The sequence below is a fragment of the Leptonychotes weddellii genome, chromosome 2 (genome assembly GCF_054177405.1).
Source record: "Leptonychotes weddellii isolate Sample4059 chromosome 2, ASM5417740v2, whole genome shotgun sequence".
NCBI lineage: Eukaryota > Metazoa > Chordata > Mammalia > Carnivora > Phocidae > Leptonychotes > Leptonychotes weddellii.
The window spans coordinates 64,152,717-64,176,959 of NC_138370.1; the positions used below are offsets into that span (position 1 = coordinate 64,152,717).

General features: G+C 38.9%; 1 protein-coding gene and 1 pseudogene across 1 annotated transcript in view; one reads left to right on the forward strand and one right to left on the reverse strand.

Annotated features, from left to right (window-relative positions):
• The first annotated feature begins 1,457 nt into the window (after positions 1-1,457).
• GATB (glutamyl-tRNA amidotransferase subunit B) overlaps positions 1,458-24,243 on the forward strand; it is a 92,848-nt gene continuing 70,062 nt past the window's right edge. Inside the window, exons 1-2 of the mRNA XM_081813111.1 lie at positions 1,458-1,681; positions 3,546-3,824. Coding sequence (XP_081669237.1) covers positions 1,506-1,681; positions 3,546-3,824 — 455 coding nt within the window. The 5' untranslated portion in view covers positions 1,458-1,505. The remainder of the gene's footprint in view (positions 1,682-3,545; positions 3,825-24,243) is intronic.
• Positions 20,200-20,557, reverse strand: LOC102732722 (guanine nucleotide-binding protein G(I)/G(S)/G(O) subunit gamma-10 pseudogene; annotated as a pseudogene).

Sequence of the window (24,243 nt, forward strand, 5' to 3'; positions counted from 1 at the left end):
AAAATATCATAATTGTACAAGAGTATTGCTGGAAATAGATCATAGGTTACAGCTGTGTAATCAATAAGTTATTTATTGATCAATAATTGAAAATCTACCAATGAGGAGTATACAGAGTCTGCAGCTTTTTCCGGGCTCCATACTCAAAGTTAGGCCATCAGTGATGCCTCCTTGACTTCTCCGCTTGTGTGTCTCCAAGGCAACCAAATTCATGCTTTCCTGAAACCTATTTCTTTTCTAGTTTATCTCAGTGAATAACTCCACCAGCCATCAATTTGCACAAGCCAGAAATTCAGGAGTTACTTGACCCCACCAAGTCTATCACCATCATATTCAATCCATCACCAAGTCCTTCAGTCTTACCTCCTAAATCTATCTCACATAGGTCAATTTCTCTTTGCCTCCACCACCATACTATTTCATCATCTCCCTCCTAAGCAACTACTACTCCAAACGGTGTCCACTCTGTTCTTTATCAAACACATTCTCCACACTGCATTACTTCATCCAACAAATATTTTTAAGGGGCTTACTTTGTACTATGATAATACTTGGTTGAATAAGACAAATTCCCCATTCTCAAGGAGCTTGTGGAGACAGAAGATAAACATCAGATAGTCGTAAGCATAATATGGAGAAGTAAAATAGGTGCTAAAATAGAGAACAGCTGAATGACTATTCTAAATTGTGTGCTCAAATACATCAATGGGAGTTTCAGAAGGGTTTGAGTTTCAAAGCGGGAAATTAGTCTGTTGGGATGATGGCATCTGCTATCAAGGCTTTTTTGCATGTAAGGAAAAGTGTGTCAAATACTGAGCAAGTACAAAAAGGAAAATAAGTTAAAATGTACCTGAAGGTACAATCTAGGTCTGTTTGTCTCCAAGCACCTCTGCTTAAATACAGCACTTACCACCTACATGAAAGTGTCCTATTTTTGTAACTTTTCTGTATGTCTCTCCCAACAATGCTTACATTCTACGAGAATAGTGGCCATAAATGTCTGGCTCACTCGTCAGTGCCTAAGAAAGTAGGCATGCAAATAAGTATTTGTTGCATTAATGCACAAATTAGTGTGTAAACTAGCAGAGTAAACAGAGAAAATAACTGAGTGGACTTGGAGGTTCGGAAGTTTTCCCAGAGATGTCAAGTTCATTTACTTCAGCTGTAAGGGTTAACCGAGATATAAAATCCCGGCCAGGTTTCTCAGCTTTCGATCTGATCTCCGCACCACCTGCTCTCTTTCAAACTCATCCACATGCGCCCCGCCACAAACCTCCCCAGCTCCCCGCTAGGAGGAGTCACACCTCCCGACCCAGAAGGCCTCCCACCCTCTCCTCTATTTCTCCTTCCCTCCGCTCCCCGCCAGGGTTCCGCAATGCTCACCGGGAATAGTAGTCTTCCGGTGTGAGCCTAATAAGTTTTATTCGTTTTTTTAGAACTACGCTTCCCAGAGAGCCTCGCGGAAGAAGGACACTGTATCACCTGACAAGGACCCTAGCGGGGCAATGGCGGCGCCCGTGCAGCGCTGGTCCTGTGTTGGAAAGCGTTGGGTTTTAGCCTACATTGACGGCGGTTCTCGCCACGGAAGAGGGGCTGCGATTGGGTTCACGTCCAGGAGGAAAAGGGGACAGAGCTCCGTGGCTCAGCAGCCCCTCGTCACCGCCCAGAAGTCAAGGAAAGGGTATACTATTTCATACCATTAATACCCATTTAAGCGTGAGGTGGAACTGCGGGACTGGGGAGGTGATGGCCACTACAGCCCCGCTTCAGTCTAGACGTTTTGATGGGGGAGGGGGAGTAGGGGGGGAGTGAGGTTGGGCTATAACTTTCAGCCCTGAAACCTAAAATGAAAGCACAAAACTAGCTTTCTGTCAGCTCCTCCTCCACACCATAAAACACTCTTCGAATAGGTAGGCATATATGGGGAATTCTCGAGTGTAAAATCGCAGGTCTTTTCTTGAATGTAAAACTACACACAGAAAAGTGGATTCAGTCACCTTACTAATAGCACAAGGGGTCGGTGGCACCAGAAAGCGGGATCTTATTTAACTGACATTTATTTAGCGCTACTATGGGACAGCAGTGTTCTTAAAGTAGAAAGGGAGTCTTTACCTACGAGCTCAGGATGGTGGTGGCTTAATGTCATTACTCCGAAAATACCACTGTCTGTGGAGGCGTTTCATGTTGAACGTGTTTCTAGACCTAGGAGGATGCAGTCAATACAAGAGATCTTCCCTCTGATTAGTCTGGCTTATTTTGTTAGATATCCTCTAAACAGCTGTTTATACTTTATAAGACTTACATAGTTTCTTTTTAAATACAGAAACAAGGCACGTGTTTACTAATCACTAGCCTTTGAGATAGTTAAGTTGGCATTATTTTTGCTTTTCTGTTGGAGCAAGAGGGGAAAATGTCCAGAAGCATTCAGCTTCTATTCCTTTCATAAATTAGATCATCTGACTGTATTTTTTTCTCTCATGTAACGAAACTGCAAAAATAGTTTTGAGTGATGTTTTAGTGAATGCAGAATTTCTGATGAGTTTTTCATTTATTTCCTCTCAATTGCCGGCGGTGCTTCCAAACTTTAAAAAGAAGGAATTAATCTTCTCACAGTACTATAGATATAGAACTTCATGTGTTGAAATAATTGGAACAAAACCCAGTACATGTAAACAAAAATCTAGATAATACAGAAAATTGCTTGGGAGAAGAGCAGGATAGGAACAAGGTATAGAGGGAGTGTGTGTAAACAGGCATTGTCCAGGATATATGGTTTCAGAAGGAATAACAGAGTAGGAGAGGTTATTATAGGATTTAACAACTTCTTAGATTTGATAGCAATCAAGCATAAACAGAGGAACCTGAAACTATAGGGAATTGAAAGTGATTTGGGGGCAAAAAAAAAAAAAAACCCACATCTGATGGTTTAATGTTTTCATTTGCCCAAAATCTCCGGAAGAGTATGATTTAGTGATGATCTGTTATATCTGTGTCACTCTGACCATTTTACTTGCAAGCCATTGTTACGGTTCAAAACATGACAGAGAATTTCCCTTCCTTTTTAAATAAGATATACAGCTATTCACCATTATTTCTCTAGTAATAGAAGCATGATGTTTATGTTAATTCTAAAAATGTTTGCAAGGTCAAGCTTTCATTTACTGAGTTATTAATTGATAAAGGACAGTTAATCTAGAAAATACTGCTTTTCACTAGAGTCAACCAAGCAGACGTCATCTGATAGCCATTTCTAAATTGTTTCAAGATGCCATATTTTTCCTTCATCACCTTCCTCTTTGTACAGTGAACTCTTCCTATGTACCGTGTTGTAAATGAATTTTATTTTGCTGGTCTTGTAGATGTTCATCATGAATTGCTTTTGATTCAGTCATTGATACAATATGACATTTTTAAATGTAAGAATCTAAAATCTGTTTTAAGTTAAAAACACAAACAGCAAATTACCACGTGTGGTTTAGGGTCGTAGAAATTCATGCATAGTGATGGATCTAACTACTTCTTAATGATTCTTTCTTTCTCTTTAGCGAACACGAGTGGGCAGCTGTGGTAGGTTTGGAAATTCATGCCCAGATCTCTTCCAACTCTAAACTCTTCTCTGGATCTCAAGTCCACTTTGCAGCACCTCCAAATTCTTTGGTATCTTTTTTTGATGCATCTCTGCCTGGAACTCTGCCGGTAAGGTTTTTATTTAATCATATTTTCATTAAAAAATGTTTCTCTTTTATTGGACATAGATATTGGTTTCCTTGTTTTCACAGCTTGGCACAACTCTTAGAAAATACTTTTTTAGGGAATTTAGGGAAGTAGGATGAACTAAATGTCTTCTAAAGACCCATCTCTGTAATTCTGTTTCTAAGCCTAAACGTCATCTGTTTGTTCATACATGTATTCACTCATTTCACACACATTTTAAAATGTCTACAAAATACCAGACACTGTGCCATGAACTAGAACATGAAGATGAGTGACAATCTTTGCCTTTGAGGGGTGTAAAAACTAGGTAGGGAGAAGTGTCTTATAAAAGTGTCTACTTATAAACAAGTAGGGTACTGTGTGATTACACCTGTGAAGGTGATATGTAAGCATGGTTTTGGAATCCAGAGGAGGGACACCTACTTCTGTAAGAGAAGGATTATTGTGAGAAATTGAGGTATGAGTACGATTGGAAAGCTTGTTGGAAGAGGTGGTGTCTGAGTTATCTGAGAAGTCAGAGAGGAGTTAGGCAGATAAATGAAGGAGGAGGAGGAGTCTAGCCACAGGAAACAGCATATGACGCATGATGTTACAGTGTCAGATCAATAATGATTGTGATTATTGAAAACTAAGTGGTCAGTAATGGAGAGAAAAAGTCAACCACAATAGGCATTGAGTTAACTATTCATTTATCTGCTCATTTTCACTTAAACCCAAGGAATGACTAGGTCCGTTGCACTCATCAGCAAGATTGCTATCATATAATTTCATATGGTTGGCTGGATTTTGAAGAAGAGGATGGAAGGAACAATGTGAATATTTGAGGTGATAAATAAACCATAGTCTGTCCGGGACATATAGCATTGACTGGGTGTGGGATTTCCTGCCATCATTGGAGGGAATGTGTATAGATGGTGGTGATCAGGAGGGAGGAGGAGGGACTGTCACGGGTGACTTCCATACTCTCTGACTCTTAAATACAAGCGAAAGCTGGTTGATTTGACCATTGGCAGGCTTGCAGAGGCACATTTACCTTTCTCAGAGTCTCTGCCCAGAGTTGAAGGTTATGGGCAGTGCCTCCAATGTGTCTGCCATACCCAGAGCTTTGGTTATATTGGGGCAATGTCTCTATCTTGGAACTTTTTCCTTACTTGTGCTTTTTGTTGTGGAGGACTCCCATCCCTGCAGACTCCATCCAGGGTCACCTTTGATTTACTCTTGAGTCTTTCTGGGGGAAAGACAGATAAAGGGGTGTCTGCCCCTCCCTCCCTCTGGCTTAGACTATCTATCTGTGGAGAAATCATTTGTATTTGGGGAGAGAGAATTTTTCAATTACAAATGTGGGAGTTCTTTTTTGGGCAGAGATGCGGATATAGTAGAAATAGAGTAATATCTACTCAGACAGGTGAAATGGAAAACAATTCATCACAGTACCTCCTTTTTTCCTTCTGAGCTCAAAACTTTTTTTTTCCCCACATGGTAGTTCATTATCAAGAGACTACATGTAACCTCTGAATTCTTTCTAGGTTTTTCCAGCTGAGAATATAGTATCCAGCAAAGTATTTATTATAGTTCACATTTGGAAATAGATCTATTTGCAGATAGGCATGTTTTCCATAAATAGGCTCTTCAATTGTGGGTAAGTGTGGTCAAATATTAGAGACAGTTCAAAACAACTAAAATGTCAGCATACTTTGAAAGACTTCTTGCTCTATACCAGAGAAGAATGTGCTTGCCCAGTGATAAGCATAGTAGTAAAACAGTGAAGGTGTGTGGGGACATTTGAGCATTGAGAGCTTGGCTTATATTAATTACAGTCAAAGTCTAGAAATCAGTTTTGCATGAGCTGGGATTTGTTTTTTCTCTTCAGAGCCTACCACACTCATGATTTAAGGAGCCTAAGGGCTTATTCTCTTGACAGAGCTAATCTACCTCTTCTAAAATGTTTCTGTCTTTAAAAGACCTATTTTGGGGTGCCTGGGTGGCTCAGTCGGTTAATCATCTGCTTTTGGCTTAGATCACGATCCCAGAGTCGTAGGATCAAGTCCCACATCGGGCTCCTTGCTCAGCAGGGAGTCTGCTTCTCCCTCTGCCTGCCGTTCCCTCTCTCGCTCTCCCTCTGACAAATAAAATCTTTAGAAAAGAAAAAAAAAGACCTATTTTAGTATGTGAGCAAAATTATACCAAAACTACCAGAATAAAACATTGCCATTCCCATAGCACTTCAAAACCCTGTGATTTACCTATGTAAATGTATTGAAACATTTAGTCAGTTGCCCTTTTCTAAGCCCTTAGATGGTGTATTGGTGCTATGATATTCTGACTCAGCATTTGGTTGTTTTTGTACAAAAAAATGGTGACCATTTGTCAAATACGCTGATAAGAAGATAGAAAAAGGCAACCAAAAGAATTTAGGTTATAATGTAAAGTCTTTTTTTGGAGATCATATTCATTTGCTCTGCTGGCCCATTATAATGGGTGTCTTCTGTAGGCATTTGATTCTCCCTCTCTCAGTTGTGTCTTTATTCACTCAGCTGACACTTACTGGATGCCTACCATGTACTAGCCATCGTACAAGCTCTGACGTGACACACCTTTGAACAAGATAAAAAATAGACATGGGTCTTGTCCTCATGATGCATGGACAAGTAAGCAGGCACTTGCAGTACCTTTTAATGAACATACTGGTGGTGAGAATACAGAATATGTGCTTGAGAAGCACATAGGAGGGCCAGCCAACACAGATAGACAGAATTTGCAAAATTGGCGAAATAAAAGTGAATAGGATGCACAAAGACCAGAGGAGAAACAGGACAGCTCTATGAACTGAAGGAAGTTCCATGCATGGTAGCATAGAACTTGAATATGGCATGGCAAGAGGTGAGCCTGGCGTGGCAAGTATAGTCTGTACCATATAATCCCATTTGCAGGGAGGTAGGAAGAGGTGAGGAGAGTACAGTGTCAGAAAGTCCAAAGAAGAGAGTGTTTTGAGAAGGAGGGAGTATAGTGGTTTCGAATGTTACTGAGAGGTCAAGTAAGGTGAGGACCAGGAAGTGGCCGTTGGATTTATCAACAGGAGTATGCTTTGAAAGAACAGCTTCAGTGGAGTGATAGGAGTAGAAAGTAGGTGGATAGTAGATTGAGAAATACAAGGAAGTTGCAGAAGAGGTGAGAGAGTGTGGGCAACTGTTTTAAGAAGGTTGGCTATGAAGGAAGAGGGAATGCAGGAGGTGAAAGGAGACATGGAATCAAGGGGAACATTTTTATTAGTCCTGTTTTCCTTAATATTGGAGAGATTTAAGAAGGCTTAAATACTTATGACTTATAGTCAACAGTAAAATATTATACACTAAAAAAATGTGTAACGAAGGTAGATCTCATGGGAAGTGCTCTTACTGCAATAAAATAAAGTTTTTAAAAATACTGATGAGGAACCAATGAAGAAGGGGAGTTAAAGACAGTTAAAGAGGCTTGAACGTGTGCATTTTAATCTGTCTCTTGCCACCCCAAAGAAACCCCACTAAAATTATAGTAAAAGAATCTAATAGTTATAAAACCTGCATGAGAATGGGAGACCAGAGTGCATGAGAGATGGTAGATGGAGGAGGGCTGACTTAGCAGAGCGGAGTTAACTATAAAGGGACAGAAAGCCTGCAGAAAGAGCCACTAGTGAGAGATGAGATGTCATGCCCTGCATAGCCTCAGAAAGGGTCCGAATATGGGATCCTTAGGTTTTGCAAAGGCCAGGGGGAGGTGGAAACAAGGGGTTAATTCAGAGTCTGGATGAGGAGCAGATAGACTTAAGGTCCTCTCCTTGACCCTCTGCAGCTGCCCCACTCTAATAGGAATCTATAGTTTTGGGAGAAATTCAACTGGTGACACACTCCCCTTGGGAACCCCAGGCAGAGAAAAGGCACTGGTGTCAAACAGTGTCTGCATATAGACTCTAGGGCCTGCCCAGTGCTTTTCTCCACCCTGTTTGAGGAGCTCAGGTGACCTATTATAGCCATTTCTCCTCTTCCTCTCCTCTGCCAAGCAGGAATCTGCAGGAATTTGTTTGGAGATTACATGTCCCTGGAGGGAAGAACTTTAGTTACTGACACTTGGGGGTTGTCTCTATAAAAAAAAACAAAAAAAAACAAAAAAAAAACTGCCTGGCTACCTGATTGTCCTAGAATGCAGGCCATCAGTCAACAAGCCCTGGATACCTACATAGAACTTTTAATCAGCATTTTAGTATCTTACTTGAAAATATAAACCAACGGCCAAAAATCAGTAGACATTTGAGGAGGTGCTCCAACATAATGGACAGGGCCCAAAATAAAAAGACTAAAAAGAAATAAGAAGTAACAGATAATGCACAGAGTAAAAGAATACTTTAAAAATTAAAAGTTTTTATAAATATCCTCAGATAGGAGTAGATGCATCTTTGAGATAAGAACATGGTACTACTTTTTAAAAATAAAGATTCAGAACAAAAAGCTCTCAGAAATTAAAATTATGATAGCAAAAAAAAAAAAAATCCAAGAGAGTTAGAAGATAAAGTCAAGAAAATCTTCCAGAAAGTGTAACACACGTACAGTGAATTGGACAGCAGGAGATAAAATAAGAAAATTAGAGACTTGGTCTAGGACGTACAACATCTGATTCATGGGAGTTCCAGAAGACAGAGGAGAGGAAGCTATCAAACAACACAGATTAATTTCCCAGAACTGAAGGACCTGAATCTCCAAATGGGAAGGGCTTGCCAAGGACCCAGTGCAAGGAATAAAAATAGTCTCACATACGGGCATGTGATCATGAAGTGTAGGAATGCCAGGGATAGAGATAAGATACTGGAACAAAGAAGAAAAGAAAGGTCACATGCAAAGGACTGGGAATCAGAAAGTCATTGGACTTCTTAAAAAGCAGCACTTAAAGCTGGGAGAGAATGAAAGAGTGCCTTAAAAAAAAATCTTAGAAGGAAAAAAAGTCGTTCTAATTTAGAAGTCTGTATCCAGCACTATAAATTAAGTGTGACAGTAGAACAGTGATATTTTCAGATAGGTTCTCAAAAAATTAGCCTTTCACTATCATCAGAACCTACTGGGTTGATGGAGAGGTTCCAGATTGCCAGCTCTGCAACGGGCCCAGGGAATCTGGTGGGAAAAGAGGATGGACGGCTCCAGAACAGAGCGATTTCAGGAAAAAAAAAAAGTGTAGTGTAGTGGGAATAGCAGATATCTAATGTTTGTATAGACACAAGAATTTCACATATACACTGGAGTCTTTGAGAATAATAAGCAATAGGTAATAAAATATTAAGCAAATGATGAAATGAAGCCCCATCAACTCCAGAAAAACAAAATGTTCAAGAAAGGAAATGTAATCATAGTATACTTAACAGCTCAGCAGAGAAACATATTTACTTAATAATAATAATAATAGAAGAACCAACTCTGATATAACTAGGATATTGGGAAATAAAAGAACTAAATTCTCATCTATCATTATCAGAAGTTACATTCTGAATTGACATAATGGACCAAAAAAAGTAATGTAAGAATGTGCTCTAGGAACATTTTTGGCCACAGATTAGGGGAGGCGTCTTTCTCCTTTTCAGGCCCTAAGTTGGTTGATTGGGGGTTTGGTTTTATTTTGTTTTGTTTTTTAATTTTTAAAAATAAGGCAATGAATGAAAGATTTAGAGCTCTCGAGAGACAGATTATTAGTCAAAAGGGTTTTCAATGAAGTTTTTAAAAATTTTATGTAAAGGTGATATTAAGTAATCAAATATTACCTCTGCTGTTTTCTCAGCCTTCTACTGGTCAGATATCTTTTTTGTTCCCAAAGTCCAAATAGTGATGTACTCCCCACACCCACCAACCCCCACCTATAACTCCCACCCTTACCATGCTCTTAGGAGGAATAGGCTCCTCCACATTGTAGATTAATCATACCCAAATTCACACATGTGGTGGGGGTACCTGCTTCCTTGGGGGGTGAAGTAACCTACCTACCTACCTACCAGTTTGACTTTTCAGACTTTAATGTTATTCACCTTACCATGGGGTTGCACTTAAGGATGGCATATTTTGTTCTTGAATAGAAATGGAATACAGTAGCAAGTATGGGTAAATTCTTATGAGACAGAGTAATATTAAAAAATATTGTGAAATATCTTGCCTTATAACGTCTTTAAATTATCTCTTGGGAATGGAATGGGCCAAGTCTTGGTGTTCTATGTTCTAAAACAAGAACACTGTGTCATTGGGACAGCTATCGACTCTTGTCTTTTTCCCAGATTAAGGAAGGATTGTCACATGGCAAATGGCCAGCAGCCTTGGCCAGCAGGTGATGGATTTTCCAAAGGTCCCCTGGCACTGCATATTACTTAAAAATAGGAAGATAAATATGACAAGACAGCTCAAAGATCTGAAGATAGTTGCTGCCAGGGAACAGGACTGGCGGGTGAGGGTGGCAGGAACTGCTGGTTTTCATTATAAATTATTTCAAAATACCTGCCTGCAATAAATTGTTAAACAATCAAAAGTTAGCTTTAGGGCGCCTGGGTGGCTCAGTCGTTAAGCGTCTGCCTTCGGCTCAGGTCATGATCCCAGGGTCCTGGGATCGAGTCCCACATCGGGCTCCCTGCTCGGCGGGAAGCCTGCTTCTCCCTCTCCCACTCCCCCTGCTTGTGTTTCTGCTCTCGCTATCTCTCTGTCAAATAAATAAATAAAATCTTTAAAAAAAATAAAATAAAAAAAAAAAAGTTAGCTTTAAAGGAAAAACATAGAGAAGAGGAAATTACTCATAGAGTCAGGTTCCTGAGAAAACAAGAGGGATCCTCAGGGCACAGGGAGAAAGACAGCTTTCCCTCTGTAATCTCAGGGAAGATATGTCCCTCCAACCCATGGGTAAAGGTGACTTTCTAGGTTGGGTTGTGGAAGGTTGAGGAAGCTCCCGTCTGGTTTTTTTCCTTTCTTAGCAAACACTGTTTCTGACATCTCTCCTTTTTGAAGCTCTTTCTTGCCTGAGTCAATATCCCTTGCATTCTGGGCCTGTGGGTGAGGCACTCTCTGAGTTTTTCTGTGCCTCCAATCATTTCTAGCTCTTGAATGATAGTACAGAATTCTAAGCTGACGGTTATTTCCCCTCAGCATGCTGCAGACATGATTCCATTGTCCTCAGGCCTGTATTATTGCTGATGAGAAAAGTCTGCATCCTTTGTAAGTAATCTGATTTTTCTCTCTGATGGCTTTAACCAGGACATGTCTAGGTGTGGATTTGTTTTTATGTATTCTGCTCAGTACTCAGTAGGATTTTTCCGCCTGAAGACTCTACCCTAGACCGTGGCAGTCACTCTGTGGGACGAATTCATGGCAGCCTCTACCATGGCCCATTGGGCTTTATTTAAATGAACTGTTTCTATGTTACTGTCACTCAGCTTGGATAGTGCCAACATTCAAGCCCCACACCCAAGTCAGGTACAGGGCCAGAAGCTCTGATTTCTCAAGACTCTCTTTTCACCTTTGGCTTGAGGCGGGTGGCCTCCTCCCTATCAACTCCTCCGGTGGGTGGCAGAAGAGTTTTTGACTGGACCAGGATTTTGTGGTTCCCAGTTCCCTGCCCCAGTTGTCTCACAGCCTTGACTTTTGTTTCTGGGAGGCTTTATATCGCCAACGTCTGGTGTCCTTTCAGCCTGGTTCATAATAATGATAGTGGTAAAATCAACTAACATTTACTGAGTGCTTGCTCTGTGGCAGGCACTGTTCTAGGTGCTTTCTTCATATGTGTTGACTTATTTATTTTTTTAAGGATTTTATTTATTTATTTGAGAGAGAGGGAGAGGGAGCAAGAGAGAGTGAGCACCAGTGGGAAAAGAGGGAAGAGGGAGAAGCAGGCTCCCCACTGAGTAGGGAGCCCAATGTGGGGCGCGATCCCAGGATCCGGGGATCATGACCTGAGCAGAAGGCAGACGCTTAACCGACTGAGCCACTCGGGTGCTCCAGTGCTGACTTATTTTAATCTCGTATTGACTGTATCAGGAAGTTCTCATCATCATCCCAGTTGGAAAGTAAGTAGAGGAGCTGGATACAGACCCAGCAGTCTGGCTTCCAGGTTCGTACTCATAACCCCTTTGCCATCCCATCTCTTATGGTTACCCTTGGGTGATACATGGCTTTGAGTTCCTCTACTGCCACAGGACCCAGATTTCCTTTCTCACTTTTGAGCTTGGCTGTGTGTGTGTGTTTATAAATTTATATGTTTATATAACTGTGTGTATAGATAGAATACTTGTTCTCATCCCCCTTCTCCCTCCCACCCCCAGTGTGTCTGTACCCCCAGCTGTGTATCACTTAGGCTGCTGTTTTGACCAGTGGTTACAACCCCCCCATCCCCATTCTGATTGATGACCCTTCTGAATGTTTCTTGGAACCACAGGCATTTTATCTTCTTATTTTACCTTTGGTTTTAGAATTATATGAAATTCCATCATAAATCTTCAGACTGAAAAGGTCATTCAGCCCATTTTCTTGCTTATAGGCAGGATTACAGCTAAACTAAGGACAGCATTCTTTGTTTTTATTAGCAGGGATTCAGCCTCACTCATTATTTTGACCTAGTAAAACTCCTTACGCTGGTATGGAATCTTCCTTAATTTATTACATAATTATAATTAAATAATTATAATAAATGATATCTATAGAATTTAGACAGAATCTTAGGTTACCTGCTTAGAATTTATTACCAATTTATCAGTGTCATTCTAATTTCTCTACTTATAATACTTTGTACATGAGATATGACATGGGAAGAAAAATAGGAAAGAAAACATATTTGTTTGATAATATGTCAAATTTACACATCTCTTTGTTTCATAATTTTCTAATGTTTCCAGTAATGGTGAGATTTCATCAAGTTTGTGTGAAATTGATGCAGGTGCAAACCTGCTTGGTGACACACACACACACACTCTCTCTCTCTCTCTCTCACTCACTCACTCACTCACTCACTCACTCACTCATTTGAAATGCTTATCCCCTCCTGCTGTCAGTCCCTATGCAGGAGAAAGCAAGGAGGACATTGTTACCTCTGCTGACGCCAGCTGGTAGGTTGCTCAGCTATGGCCCGTAGATAACTACTTCTGATAATCAGGCTGCACCACAATTAGGTTAATTAGAAAGTAGTGACTCTGCTCTTGTTTTGCTTGTTTGAAAGCTCTTATCCATAACACAGAACCCCCTAGTCGCTATGGATGTCTGTTGTTTCCAGAACTGGGGAAAGGGCCATAACAGCTCTTTTCCCTTATCCTCTTTTCTTGCGATTGGCCTTCTAAAAAAGCATTTGAGGTTTTACAGTATCAAAGATGTTTGGAATTGGCTCTGGCAGCTATGGAATGAAAACTGGAACATTGTTTACCACATTCTACAAAACTTTCTTTTATGCACAAGAGTATGTACAGTTGACCTTTGAACAACATAGGGGTTAGAGGCACGCAGTCGAAAATCCACATATAATTTTGACTCCCCAAAAATGTATCTAATAGCCCACTGTTTTGTTTTTTTTTAAGATTTTACTTATTATTTATTTATTTGAGAGAGAGAGAGCACAAGCAGGGGAGAGGGGCAGAGGGAGAGGAAGAGAAGCAGACTCCCCGCTGAACAGGGAGCCCAATGTGGGGCTAGATTCCAAGACCCTGGGATCATGACCTGAGCTGAAGGCAGATACTTGACCAACTGAGCCACTCAGGCACCCTACTAATAGCCGACTCTTGACCAGAAGCCATACTGATAACATAGTCAATTAACATATTTTGTAGGTTATATGTATTATATACTGCATTTTTATAATAAAGCTTCTAGAAAAAAAAACATTAAAAAATTATAAGGAAAAGAAAATACATTTATAATATTCTGTATGTATCAAAAAAAAAAAATCCATGTATAAGTGGACCTGCACAGTACAAACCTGTGTTGTTCAAGGGTTAACTGTATTACTGTTAGTAGCAAGGTGAAGGGGAATGAAGAGATGGAAAAATATGATGTGAATCTGATGTGATGCCTGCCCTCTGGAAACAAACAATGGAGAGACCATACTTTATACTAGAGATTCATATTTAAACATGTATGCCAATTGTACCATAAGGCATCTTGCCCCTTAAAGAAATGATAATGTGAATGTTTTGTAAAATGCTTTGAGATTAACTTGATTTTTAAGTTTCTTATGACGTATTTATTTAAAGTTAGCTGTCTGGGGCTCCTGGGTGGCTCAGTTGTTAAGCATCTGCCCTTGGCTCAGGTCATGATCCCAGGATCTTGGGATCAAACCCCACAACGGGCTCCCTGCTCGGCAGGAAGCCTGCTTCTCCCTCTCCCACTCCCCCTGCTTGTGCTCCCTCTCTTGCTGTGTCTCCCTCCGTCAAATAAATAAACAAAATCTTAAAAAAAAAATAAAGTTAGCTGTCAATATCCTAGTTCTCTGAACATAGCAGATACTGGTAATAACTTTTGTTTTGAAGGACCTAATAGATTTAGAAATACTTGACTAGTTCTAGAGAGCATTAGGCTGAAGTGCTTTCTTAACTCTTAATTCTAAATGTAATTATAAAAGTTGTTTGTAACTGAAAACTTCTAAGCGAAATAAAAATTCAAGAACACAGCATTAGGGAAGTGTTTAAATGCATACATTTATAATCAGATCTATATTTACCTCTCTGTAAATTCACACTAGATGATGTTTAGTTTGACTACGAAGACAGAATGTGACATTTTTCTATTAAAATTTTTTTCCATTTCAATGGTTTGCTTTAATGTAATCTGTAGAATTTATAATTACATTGTATTCTCAGACTTTAATCTTGCCAGTCACTCTCCAAGTCACTTTGATGGTTTTCTTTCATTCCTTTGTAAAGTAGGGTGTTCCAGGAGTGAGGAGCTTTGCCCTGTGACCTTTGTCCCTATGAAAGCGGTGTGTCTGTGAGCTCATACACACAAATGTGGAAAGCTTCCCTCTCAGCTCTTAAACTCTTCTGATGGCCCAGGCTTGCCTTCTGATGTCATTAACTGGCTGTCTCCCGTGAATTCAGATGACTCATGATGATAATGGACATACATGGTCAGTAGGCAGCATGACCTCACCTCCCCTCACGTGGGAAACATTTGACTCTTTCCCTGTCATGGATCATTTCCCAACTTTCCATGGATTCTCGAAAGCCTCCCTCTTTACGACTGTTTTCACCTCCCTCACCTCTGTAGCAGTCTTGCCTGCAGTATTCCCCACATGGAATCTGCCTCTATTAACACTTCTTCTTTGTATCAATATATATTTGTTTCATACAGTTGACCATTCTTTTATGTATATTGTTTATAGGGGTTTTTCAAAGATATTATTAGAGAGGGAGAGAGAGAGAGCAAGAGTGCAAGAGCAGGGGGAGGGAGAAGCAGACTCCTGGCTGAGCAGGGAGCCCAACTCGGGGCTTGATCCCAGGACTCTGGGATCATGAGCTGAAGGCAGATGCTTTACTGACTGAGCCACCCAGGTGCCCTGTTTATAGGGATTTTTGTGTTTGATTATAAGTCTCCAAAAAGTAGTTCATGGATTTTTCTTGGGCCACTTGACAGGACTTTGTATACAACATGACAAGACTTAATAAGTACTTCTCTATATAATTGCATATACTTAAATGCACATACATGAAGAGTCCAAATGAAAGATTGTTCTCGGTGTCTAAAACCCTTTTGATATTAACCTCATTATGGGAATCTTTCTAAGATTTATTTATTTGAGAGAGAGCGTGAGTGTGCATGTGGGAGAGAGGGGCAGAGGGAGAGAGAGTCCTAAGCAGACTCCACGCTAAACAGCAGGGCTCAGTCTCACAACCCTGAGATCACAACCTGAGCCAAAACCAAGAGTTGGATGCTTGACTGACTGCGCCACCCAGGCACCCCTTAAAGTTTATTTTATTTTATTTTTTTGGTAATCTCTACACCCAACATGGGGCTCAAACTCAGAACCCTGAGATCAAGAGGGGAATCTTTCTAAAATGCATTTTATACTTTCCAACTCTTACATAGGGTATATTGAACATATAAGCCAACTTTTTCTTGATTACTCAAGGCTATCGGCAACATCAGTTATTGCTCAGTGTTGTCACATAATGGAGCCTTCAAGGGCTGTCGAGATGTGTGAAGCTATCTGATCCTACAGTAAATGGCTAAAAATAGCCATTCTTCTTAGGTTTCCTATAACAGGCTTTTTTTCTTGTTATTACAGTCATCTACACCTCACCTTTTTTAAGCTACTGTCAGTATATTTGACTCAAGGAACCCCTTTTTGTTCATTTTCCACTTCTCAGTCATTACTTCCAGTCTGCTCTAGCCCAGAAAGGCCGGTTATCACTTGTTAATGTAAATAACAAGGTTCCACACAGAAACCTGTCCTACAATATGAACTACATGAGTGGTATGAAGTTTGTTAGCTTCTTAAAGTTATAAACAGTATGAGAAAGGAGTAGGAAGAGATCCTGAAAATTACTCAATTTAGTCCTTTTAATTTATACGTGAGAGAACTGCTGTTGTGACTTGCCCACAGTCACACAGTTGCTCAGTGTCCCAGTCAGATTAGAACTCATGCTTAGCTTCCAATCTGTATCCCACCATAATTGGAGTTGCGAGTAGGTGCTGTTATTTTGCAGGTATGCGTATATTTCAAAACATAATAGTATTGACAGATGTAATGCTTATAGATTTGTGTCCACATGCTGATAGACACACAGAGAGGCATTGACTATTCAGCACTAACACTGATTATATGCACTGTTACAACATCCACTAGGTGAGAGATCTGGGGAGAGAGAAAAGAGGAAAAAAGTGCCAATTCAGAAGAAGAAATTGATGAAAGGAAACCTAACCTAATTAGCCTGACTTTCTCCAGAACTACCATAAAGAGAGCAGCCCTAACTGTGGGCAGTTTTCAGCTTTACATATCGCTATGCAAATAGTGATTATAATGGCACATTCTTTTAGGATCTTTGCTGTATGTTTCATCCAGGAAAATTTTCTCTACACTTTCTCCTGGTTCACAAATTCTCTGTTATGTCTACTCGGCTCTTTAACATAACCATTGAGCTTTTTTATTTCACTGAGAGTATCTTCCATTTATAGAAATTCTGTTTTTCTCCTTTAAATGTCTCCTGTCTTTTTGAAAGTATCTTATTCCCTTTTTATGTGTTCAGTTCTTTATTTTTTTAGTAATTTTAAATCTACTTATTTTATAGTCTGTGTTCAGTAATTCCGTTACCTGAAGTTCTTGGGCTGTCTTGTTCTGCTTTTGGTGTGTCTGCTGATTCTGGCTAAGTGATCTTCTTGTGTATTTTGTAACTTTGGATTATGAAGTCGTGTTTGACAGGGCTTTATTAATGGGAATCTTGTGGCTGGATTGAGAACCAGTGTCTCCAAAGAGCTTTTTACATTGGCTTTTGCCAGGTGCTGCAGGTCTAAGCCATTTTTCATGTTTATCTCTTAGCTTGGAGGCTCCTAGACCAGGGAGTTAGTAAATTTGTCCCTCAAGCCTGCCTGAGAGTAAACTTGTGATTAATTCTTAGGGAAAACTTTTGTGTTTTGTTTTAACACAAAGTCTGGGCTGAGACTTTACTAAGATAGAAACTTTATAGGAAGGAATAGAGGTTGTAACCGTGGAGCTAGGGCTGTGCCCAAGGCTGTGAATGTGAGTGACTCAGAATGGGGCAGGAAAGGCATCTTTGTACCTCTTTCTGGCTTCCTTTCTTCTGCCACCAAGATGTCTCTGCTGTCTGATTGCAGTTCTTTATACCAGTTAAGGCTGAGATCTGTACACATCCAAGCTCATATTGTCTGTCTCTGTCACAGACACCGATCAAGTGATTGAGCTCTTTCAAAATTTCCCCTTAGTTGTGCAAGAATGTACATTCTCACACATTGCCTTTATTTTTTTAATTGAAGTATAAATGATATACAGTATTAGTTTCAGGTGTACAAGAGTGATTTGATGTTTCTATACGTTATGAAATGATCACCACAATAAGTATAATTACCATCTGTCACCATACAAAATTATTACAATATTATTGACTATATACCCTATGCTGTACTTGACCTCTCGTGACTTACTCATTTTAAAACTGAAAGTTTGTGTCTCTTAATCCCCTTTGTCTATTTCACCCATCCCCCTGCCACAACCACCATATTGTTCTCTGTATCTATGACTCTTTGTTTTGTTTGTTCATTTGTTTTGTTTTTTAGTTTCCACATGTAAGTGAAATCATACTGTATTTGTCTTTCTCTGTCTTTACCTACCATAATACCTTCTAGGTCTATCCATGAAATGGTAAAATTTCATTCTTTTTTATGACTGAGTAATTTTCCATTGGGTATATATACACCACTTCTTTATCCATTCATCAGTTGATGGACAGTTACATTGCTTCCCTATCTTGGCTATCATAAATAATGCTACAGTGAACATAGAGATGTATGTATCTTTTCAAATTCATATTTTCCTTTTCTTCAGATAAATACTCAGCAGTGGAATTGTTGGATGGTATGATAGTTTTATTTTTAATTTTTTGAGGAATCTCCATACTGTTTCCCATAGTGGCTGTACCATCTTATATTCCCACCAACAGTGCACGAGGGTTCTCTTTTCTCCACATCCTCACCAATGCTTGCTTTTTCTTGTCTTCTTTCATATTGACTATTCTGACAGGTGTGAGGTAGTATCTTATTATGGTTATGATTTACATTTCCCATAAGATTAGTGATGTTGAGCATCTTGTCTTGTGCCTGTTGGTCATCTGTATATCTTCTTTGGAAAAATGTCTATTCAGGTCCTCTACCTGTTTTTTAATTGGTACGTTTGTGGGTTTTTTGGTGTTGTATGAATTCTTTATATATTTTAGATATTAACCCTTTATCAGATATATCATTTGGAAATCTTCTCCCATTCAATAGCTTACCTTTTCATTTGTTGATGATTACCTTCACCAACACAAAAGCTTTTTAGTTTGATATAGTTCCATGCACCTGAGAAGACAGATCCAAATGTATATACAGCTAAGACCAATGTCCAGGAATTTACTGTTTATGTTTTCTTTTAAGAGTTTTATGGTTTCAGGTCTTACACTTAGGTCTTTAATCCATTTGAATTTCTTTTTATATATGGTGTACAAGTGGTCCAGTTTCATCCTTTTCCATGAGGTTGTCCTATTTTCCCATCACCACTTATTATAGAGACTGTCTTTTCCCCCATTGTATATAATTGTCTCCTTTGTCATGGATTAATGGACCATCCAAGAATGGGTTTATTTCTGGGCCCTCTATTCTGTTCCAGTAATCTGTTTTTATGCCAATACTATATTGTTTAGATTACTGCAATTTTGAAGTATAGTTTAAAATCTGGGAGCATGATTCCTCCAACTTTGTTACTCTTTTTCAAGATTGCTTTGGCTATTTGGAGTCCTTTGTGGTTCCATACAAAGATTAGGATTATTTGTTCTAGGTGTGTGAAAAATGCTGTTGATATTTTGATAGGGATTGCATTGAATCTGTAGATTGCTTTGGGTAGTATTGACGTTTTAACAATATTAACTCCCAGTCCGTGAGCATGGTGTATCTTTCCATTTATTTGTGTCATCTTCTACATCTTTCACCAGTGTCTTAATAGTTTTCGGAGTACAGATCTTTCCTTGGGTACATTTATTCCTAGGTATGTTTTGTTTGTTTGTTTGTTTTGATGCAATTGTAAATGGGATAGTTTTCTTATATTTTCTTTCTGATATTTCATTATTACAAAAACACAACCAGTTTCTCTATATTAATTTAGTATCCTGCAACTGAATTTGTTTTCTAATAGTTTTTTGGTGGAGTCTTTAGGGTCTTCTATATATAGTATCCTGTCATCTACAAATAGTGACAGTTTTACTTCTTCCTTACCAATTTGGATACCTTTTATTTCTTTTTTTGTCCAGTTGCTATGACTAGGACTTCTAGTACTGTGTTGAATAAAAGTGGCAAGAGTGGGCATTCTTGTTTGTTCCTGATCTTAGGAACAAACAAAGCTAAAAGCTTTTCCCCTGGGCGCCTGGGTGGCTCAGATGGTTAAGTGTCTGCCTTCAGCTCAGGTCATGATCTCAGGGTCCTGGGATCGAGTCCCGCATCAGGCTTCCTGCTCCTTGGGAGCCTGCTTCTCCCTCTGCCTCTCTCTCTCTCTCTCTCTGTCTCTCATGAATAAATAAATAAAATCTTTAAAAAAATAAATAAAAAATAAAAATAAAAGCTTTTCCCCTAAGATCAGGGGAACATCAGTATGATGTTAGCTGTGGGTTTGTCCTATATAGCCTTTATTACGTTGAAGTACATTCCCTCTGTACCCATTTTGTTGTGAGTTTTTATCATAAATGGATGTTGAATTTTGTCAAATACTTTTTTTTTAAACACTTGTGACATTAAGAATTTATTTAGGTTGGTTATAGGACCAGGCCAAGGAAAGGTCTGAAATATCTAAGAGTCATTTGTCTGGAGAAAAGTGTTTTCTTAAGACTTGGAGGCAGCTAGTTATTCATCACTTTGTGCTTAAAAGCATTCCTCAGTGAACTTCTTCCTTATAGCCTTTAGAATAAAGCACAGGATCTGAGCTCCCGGAAGGGGTTGCTTCCAGCTGGAACACCTACCAGCAAGGCATCCTTGCAGGCATTCTGCAGGCAGTACTGTTGAAGCTCTGCAGCTGCCTGCGAGACCTTGATCCTCTCCACGCCAGCCTCCAGCTCGAGCTGCTCCACCAGGCGCTGCAGGGGGTTCACGCTGGCCCCAGAAGACATGGCGGCGGTGCTGGGCTCTGAAGTCCATCAAATACTTTTTTTGTTTTTTTGAAATGATCATATGATTATTGTCCTTCATTTTGTTAATGTGGTATATCACGTTGATTATTTTTGTAGATATTAAACCATCCTTATATCCTTGGAATAAATCACATTTCATTGTGGTGTATGACCATTAAATATATCATTGAATTTGGTTTGCTAACATTTTGTTGAGAATTTTTGAATCTATGTTCAGGAAGGATATCGTCTTTTAATCTTTTTTTTTTTTTTTTTGGTAGTGTCTTTGTCTGGATTTAGTACTGAGGTAATCCTGGACTCTTAAAATGAATTTGAAAGCATTCCTTCCTCTTCAACTTTTTGGAATAGTTTGAAAAGGATAGGTGTTAACTCTTCTTTAAATGTTCTTTAGAGTTCACCCATGAAGCCGTCTGGTCCTGGACTTTGTTTGTTGGGAGTTTTTTGATTGCTGATTCAATATCATTATTTATAATTGGTCTGTTCAGATGTTCTGTTTCTTCCTGATTCAGTCTTAGAAGGTTGTATGTTTCTAGGAATTTATCCACTTCCTATAGGTTGTTCAATCTGTAGGCATATAATTGTGGTAGTCTGTTATAATCCTTTGTATTTCTGTGATATAAATTGTAACCTCTCTTTCATTTCTGATTTTGAGTCCTTTTTTTTCTTTTCTGGATAAGTTTCACTAAAGGTTTATTAATTTTTTTATCTTTTCAAAGAACCAGCTTTTAGTTTTATTGAAGTTTTCTGCTATTTTATTTTTAGTCTCTATTGCTTCTGTTTCCATTCTGATCTTTATTATTTCCTTCCTTCTACTAACTTTGGGCTTAGTTCTAGTTCCGTGAGGTGTATGGTTAGATTGTTCATTTGAGATTTTTCTGGTTTCTTGAGGTAGGCCTATATATAAGCATCCCTCTTAGAACTTTTGCTTGTGCTGCTTTTCATAAATTTTGGAATGTTGCGGGCGCCTGGGTGGCTCAGTTGGTTAAGCGACTGCCTTCGGCTCAGGTCATGATCCTGAAGTCCCAGGATCGAGTCCCATGTCGGGCTCCCTGCTCGGTGGGGAGTCTGCTTCTCCCTCTGACCCTTTCCCCTCTCATGCTCTCTCTCACTCTCTCTCTCTCCAATAAATAAACAAAATCTTTAAAAAAAAAAAAAATTTTGGAATGTTGTAATCCCATTTTCATTTGTCTGAAGATTTTTTGTTTGTTTGTTTTCCTCTTTAATTTCTTCATTGACCCATTGGTTGTTTAGTAGCATGTTGTTTAGCCTTCACGTTTGCATTTTTTCCATTTTTTTTTTTTTCTTGAAATTGATTTCTAGTTTCGTACTGTTATGGTTAGAAAAGATGGTTGATATAATTTCAGTCTTCTTAAATTTATTGAGATTTGTTTTGTGGCTTAATGTAATCTAACCTAGAGAATGTTCCACATGCACTGAAAAGAATGTGTATTCTGTTTGTGGGTGGAATGTTCTGTGTGTGTATCTGGTAAGTCCATCTGATCTAATGTCTTGTTTAAGGCCACTGTTTTCTCATGGATTTTCTGCCTGGATGATCTATCCATTGATATAAATGGGTTGTTAAAGTCCCCTACTATTACTGTATTACTGTCAATTGTTCCCTTTATGTCTGTTAATGTTTGCCTTATATATAGGCACTTCTATGCTGGATACATATATATTTACAATTGTTACGTTCACTTATTGGATTGACCCACTTATCATTATGTAATGCCCTTCTTTGTCTTTTCTTACAGTCTTTGTTTTCAAGTCTGTTTTGTCTGGTATAAGTATTACTTTCCCAGCTTTCTTTTTGTTTTCATTTGTATGGAATATCTTTTTCCATCCCTGCATTTTCAGTCTGTATGTTTCTATAGGTCTGAAGTGAGTCTCTTGTAGGCAACATATAAATGAGTCTTGTTTTTTAATTCATTCAGTTATCCTTTGTCTTTTGGTTGGAGTATTTAGTTCATTTACATTTAAAGTAATTATGGGTAGGTATGTACTTATTGCCATTATGTTAATTGTTTTCTGTTTGTTTTTGTGGTTCTCTTTGTTCCTTCTTCTCTTGCTCTCTCCCTTTGTAATGACTTTCTTTAGTGTTATGTTTGGATTCCTTCCTCTTTATTTTTTGTGTATCTATTATAGGTTTTTGATTTGTGGTTATTATGAGGTTCATATATAACAATCTATGTATTAGCAGTCTATTTTTAGTTGATGGTCACTTAATTCAAACACATGCTGAAAACACTATATTTTTACTCTCTCTCCACCATGTTTTATGCACTTGTCTTTGTATTTTACATCTTTTTGTTTTGTGTATTCCTTAAGTAATTTTTGTAGATACAGTTGATTTTACTACTTTTATCTTTTCACCTTCAGCAGCTTTATAAGAGGCTGATCCACCACCTTTACTATATGTTTGCTTTTACCAGTTATTTTGCTTTCATAATTTTCTTCCTTTTCTTTTATATTTAAAGAATTCCCTGTAAAATTTCTTGTAAGGCTAGCTTAGTGGTCATGAACTCCTTTAACTTTTTGTTTGGGAAACTTTTTTATCTCCTTCAATTGTGAATGAAAACCTTGCCAGGTAGAATATTTTAGGTTGTAGGGTTTTTCCTTTCAGCACTTCCAAAGTATCCTGCCAAGTATCTCTTATGACCTGCAAAGTTTCTGTGGAAAAGTCAGCTGATAGTTTTATGGGGGCTCCCTTGTACATAATGAGTTGCTTTTCTCTTGCTGCTTTTAAGATTCTCTCCTTATCTTTATTTTTTTTTTTTAAAGATTTTATTTCTTATTTATTTGACAGAGAGAGACACAGCGAGAGAGGGAGCACAAGCAGGGGGAGTGGGAGAGGGAGAAGCAGGCTTCCTGCCGAGCAGGGAGCCCGATGCAGGGCTCTATCCCAGGACCCTGGGATCATGACCTGAGCCAAAGGCAGACGCTTAATGACTGAGCCACCCAGGCGCCCCTCTCCTTATCTTTAATTTTTAACATTTTAATTATTATGTGTCTTTTAATTATTATGAGGACCTCTTTGGGGTCCTTTCTCTGTGCCTCCCAGACCTGGATATCTGTTTCTTCCCCAAGTGAGGAAGTTTTCAGCTATTATTTCTTTAAATAAGATTTCTGCCCCTTTCTCTCTGTCCCCAGAAGGGACCCCTATATTGCAAGTGTTAGTCCACTTGATGTTGTCCTGTAGGTCCCTTAAACGATTCTCATTTTTTAGAATCCTTTTTTTTTTCTTTTTACGGTTCAGCATGGGTGATTACTATCCTATCTCCAGATCGCTGATCTGTTCTTCTGCATTCTCTAATCTGCTGTTGATTCTCTCTCATGTATTTTTCATTTCAGTTATTGTATTCTTCAGCTCTGATTGGTTCTTTTTTATATTTTCTTTCTCTTTGTTGTAATTTTTACTGTAGTCATCTATTCTTCTCCAAGTTTGGTGAACATCTTTATGACCTTTACTTATAAACTCTTTATCAGGTATATATGCTTATCTTCATTTTGTTCAGTTCTTTTTCTGAGGTTTTTGTTTTGTTCTTTCATTTGGAACATATTCTCCTGTCTCTTCATTTTGCCTGACTCTCTGTTTGTTTCTGAGCATTAAGGAGATCAGCTACATCTCCTGGTCTTGAAGGAGTGGTCTAATGTAGAAGGCATCCTGTGGGACC